This window comes from Penaeus japonicus, unplaced genomic scaffold (genome assembly GCF_977035675.1).
Source record: "Penaeus japonicus unplaced genomic scaffold, GWHDUDI00000001_assembly GWHDUDI00000005, whole genome shotgun sequence".
NCBI classification, from domain to species: domain Eukaryota; kingdom Metazoa; phylum Arthropoda; class Malacostraca; order Decapoda; family Penaeidae; genus Penaeus; species Penaeus japonicus.
Genome location: NW_028234407.1, coordinates 10142514 through 10145013, shown reverse-complemented (window position 1 = coordinate 10145013; position 2500 = coordinate 10142514). Strand labels below are relative to the sequence as shown.

Genomic DNA, 2500 nt, shown 5'->3' with positions numbered 1-2500 from the left:
GTTCAGCATGACTATGAAACTTGATAATGAGGGTGTGCATTTAATTTAACACTTATTGTGTTAGGGTACAGTAAGTGAAATTGACTTGGTGAGGATGCATGCCCACATCAAATGGATTTGTTGTAATACATGGAGGGGTGCATTTTGAATATTTATTGTTGCCATTATGTGAATTGCTGTTCTTGGTTACATATGGTAGATTAGTTAATTCTTCTTCTTAGTCGTCTTCTTTTTTTTCTCCTCTTCCTCTTCCTCTTCCTCTTCCTCTTCCTCTTCCTCTTCCTCTTCCTCTTCCTCTTCCTCTTCCTCTTCCTCCTTCCTCCTCCTCCTCCTCCTCCTCCTCCTCCTCCTCCTCCTCCTCCTCCTCCTCCTCCTCCTCCTCCTCCTCCTCCTCCTCCTCCTCCTCCTCCTCCTCCTCCTCCTCCTCCTCCTCCTTCTTTGCCTTCTTTGCCTTCTTTGCCTTCTTCCTTGTCAAGTTCCTCCTCTGTTTCTTCTTCCTCTTCTTTCCAGCAAGTTTCAGTTTTTGTTAGGAGGAATGTTTGTGCAATATTCTTTCTAAGGCATTCATTTTTTCTCAGATTTCTTTTGTGTCTACTTTCATTTTTTTCTGCACTGTCTATGGATATCATGCTGTTTGTATAGGTTATCAACCATTTTTCATTTAAACACCAATTTGCTCAAATTAACAATTGATTGTCTGTGAATAAAAAATAAATGTTTGAAAGACACTTTTTACACTATTGATGTGTGATACTTTTAGTACCTGGAGAACATTTAGTAGTTTAGAATTGATCTAACATAAATTATGATTAAGGAAATTAGATTGAAGGATAATGATGACAAAAATGTGTACCTAGTGTATTTTATCAGCTTTTATAGTAGGATAGGAGCTTGACAAGCTCTAAGGTATTTTGAACCTGTAAAGTTATTAAGCATATAGGTCTCAGCGGAATTAAGGATGCATGAATATCAATTTAGTCTTGACTATAGCTTATCCCCCTCTAGAAGAACTTCTAATCAGGTTGTAACATTTTACAACATTGGACAAAAATCCCAGGTGTCTGAAATGCTTAGATATTGTAACTGTGAATTTATTAGAGTAGATGATTGATTGTCTAAGACAGAATTTAGAAAGAAATAAGTCTGTTTTTATTCCTTTCTCTTTATTTTTCCTTTTTTATGTTTTGAATGAAATTTGAATATGGTACTACAAATATTTATTGAATTTCTTTCTATATTTCATGTGACTTACTTTTCATTATTCTTGTAACTCATATTTTTGCTGCTTGTATATCTAGAAAAATAGCATGAAAAGCTCTTGTGTATGTGATATGGCAAACCAACAGGGATGTATTTATGAATTCTCACTTCACTTGAGAATGTCTCATTGGGATAAAAGTCAAAAGACTTTCATTGGGAATTTGCCATGTCACACTGTACTGTAGGGAGACTGAGGGAACTCCACTTGCTCTCAAGTTTTATTGCAGGTGCCAACATTTCTGTAATTCAACTTGGCACAAAATCATAGTTCCAGATGTCTCTGTAACCTCAGACAGTTTCCTCCAGTGCCATCCTAAAAAACAAGATGGACTTTAAGTAAGATTTGTTGCACTGACTCTCTTTAAAAGTAGTATTGTATGTTGTCTCTTCCACTATAACTAACTGCTGGTCTCTCTGTGTGTGTTGCTTGGTGTTGTGCGTGCGTGGCTCCGCTGATGGTAACAACAACCACCACAACTACAACAACTTGCTGCTGTGTTCCTGCCTCCACCACCACAACTACCGTCACCCTCACCAACATCAAATTCTACCATATCACCAACATGCTCAGCAGCAGCAGCCGCAATCACAGCAGCAGCCCCCACAGCAGCAGCAGCAGCAGCCGGAGCCGCAGCAGCAGGAGCAGAAGGATGATGATAAGCAAAAACCGCCAGCTGGTGGTGGCAGTGATGGGCCTGTGGGTTCCGCTGCCACCACTAAGGATGGCGTTCCCCCTCCTACACAGATTAATAAAATAAAATTTGGCCCTGGGGCTCCTCTTATAAAGAAGGACAAGCGGCAGTCATCGTCACGCTTCAACATCCCCAAGAACAGAGAATTACAAAAGCTGTCATTACTTAGAGGTAAGATTTAGGTATTCTCTGGGTTCTAGTTGTACCTTGCGATAAATTATGTTGTCCTTTGTGTATCATACCTTTAAAATGAATAATGCTTTCACTGCATTGAAACAGTTACCTTCCTTTATTGAAGTAAGAATATGCAATATGTATTTTTTTATTTAATTAGTAATAGAAACAAAATGAAAATGTCATATTCTTGTGTTTTTTGAAATATTAATTTTGTTATCAATGCTAAATAGAGTACAGAAAATTCACATATACATATTAATTATTGAAGTATTACTTTAAAAGAATGTGTGAAATTAAACAAGTTAGATTCATTACCAAAGAGATGCAGTAATCTATGAAACTTGGCACTAAATTAGGGAGGCAGAAGAACA

At 37.7% G+C, this 2500-nt stretch overlaps 1 protein-coding gene across 19 annotated transcripts in view; it reads left to right on the top strand.

Annotated features, from left to right (window-relative positions):
* LOC122258043 (serine/threonine-protein phosphatase 2A 56 kDa regulatory subunit delta isoform) overlaps positions 1-2500 on the top strand; it is a 55752-nt gene that overhangs the window by 23299 nt on the left and 29953 nt on the right. For 4 of the 19 annotated variants that reach the window (XM_086536958.1, XM_043023733.2, XM_043023731.2 and 1 more), the window contains exon 3: positions 1832-2123. In XM_086536958.1, coding sequence (XP_086393084.1) covers positions 1832-2123 — 292 coding nt within the window. The remainder of the gene's footprint in view (positions 1-1831; positions 2124-2500) is intronic. The other 15 variants (XM_043023735.2, XM_086536959.1, XM_043023729.2 and 12 more) reach the window with 4 other exon arrangements.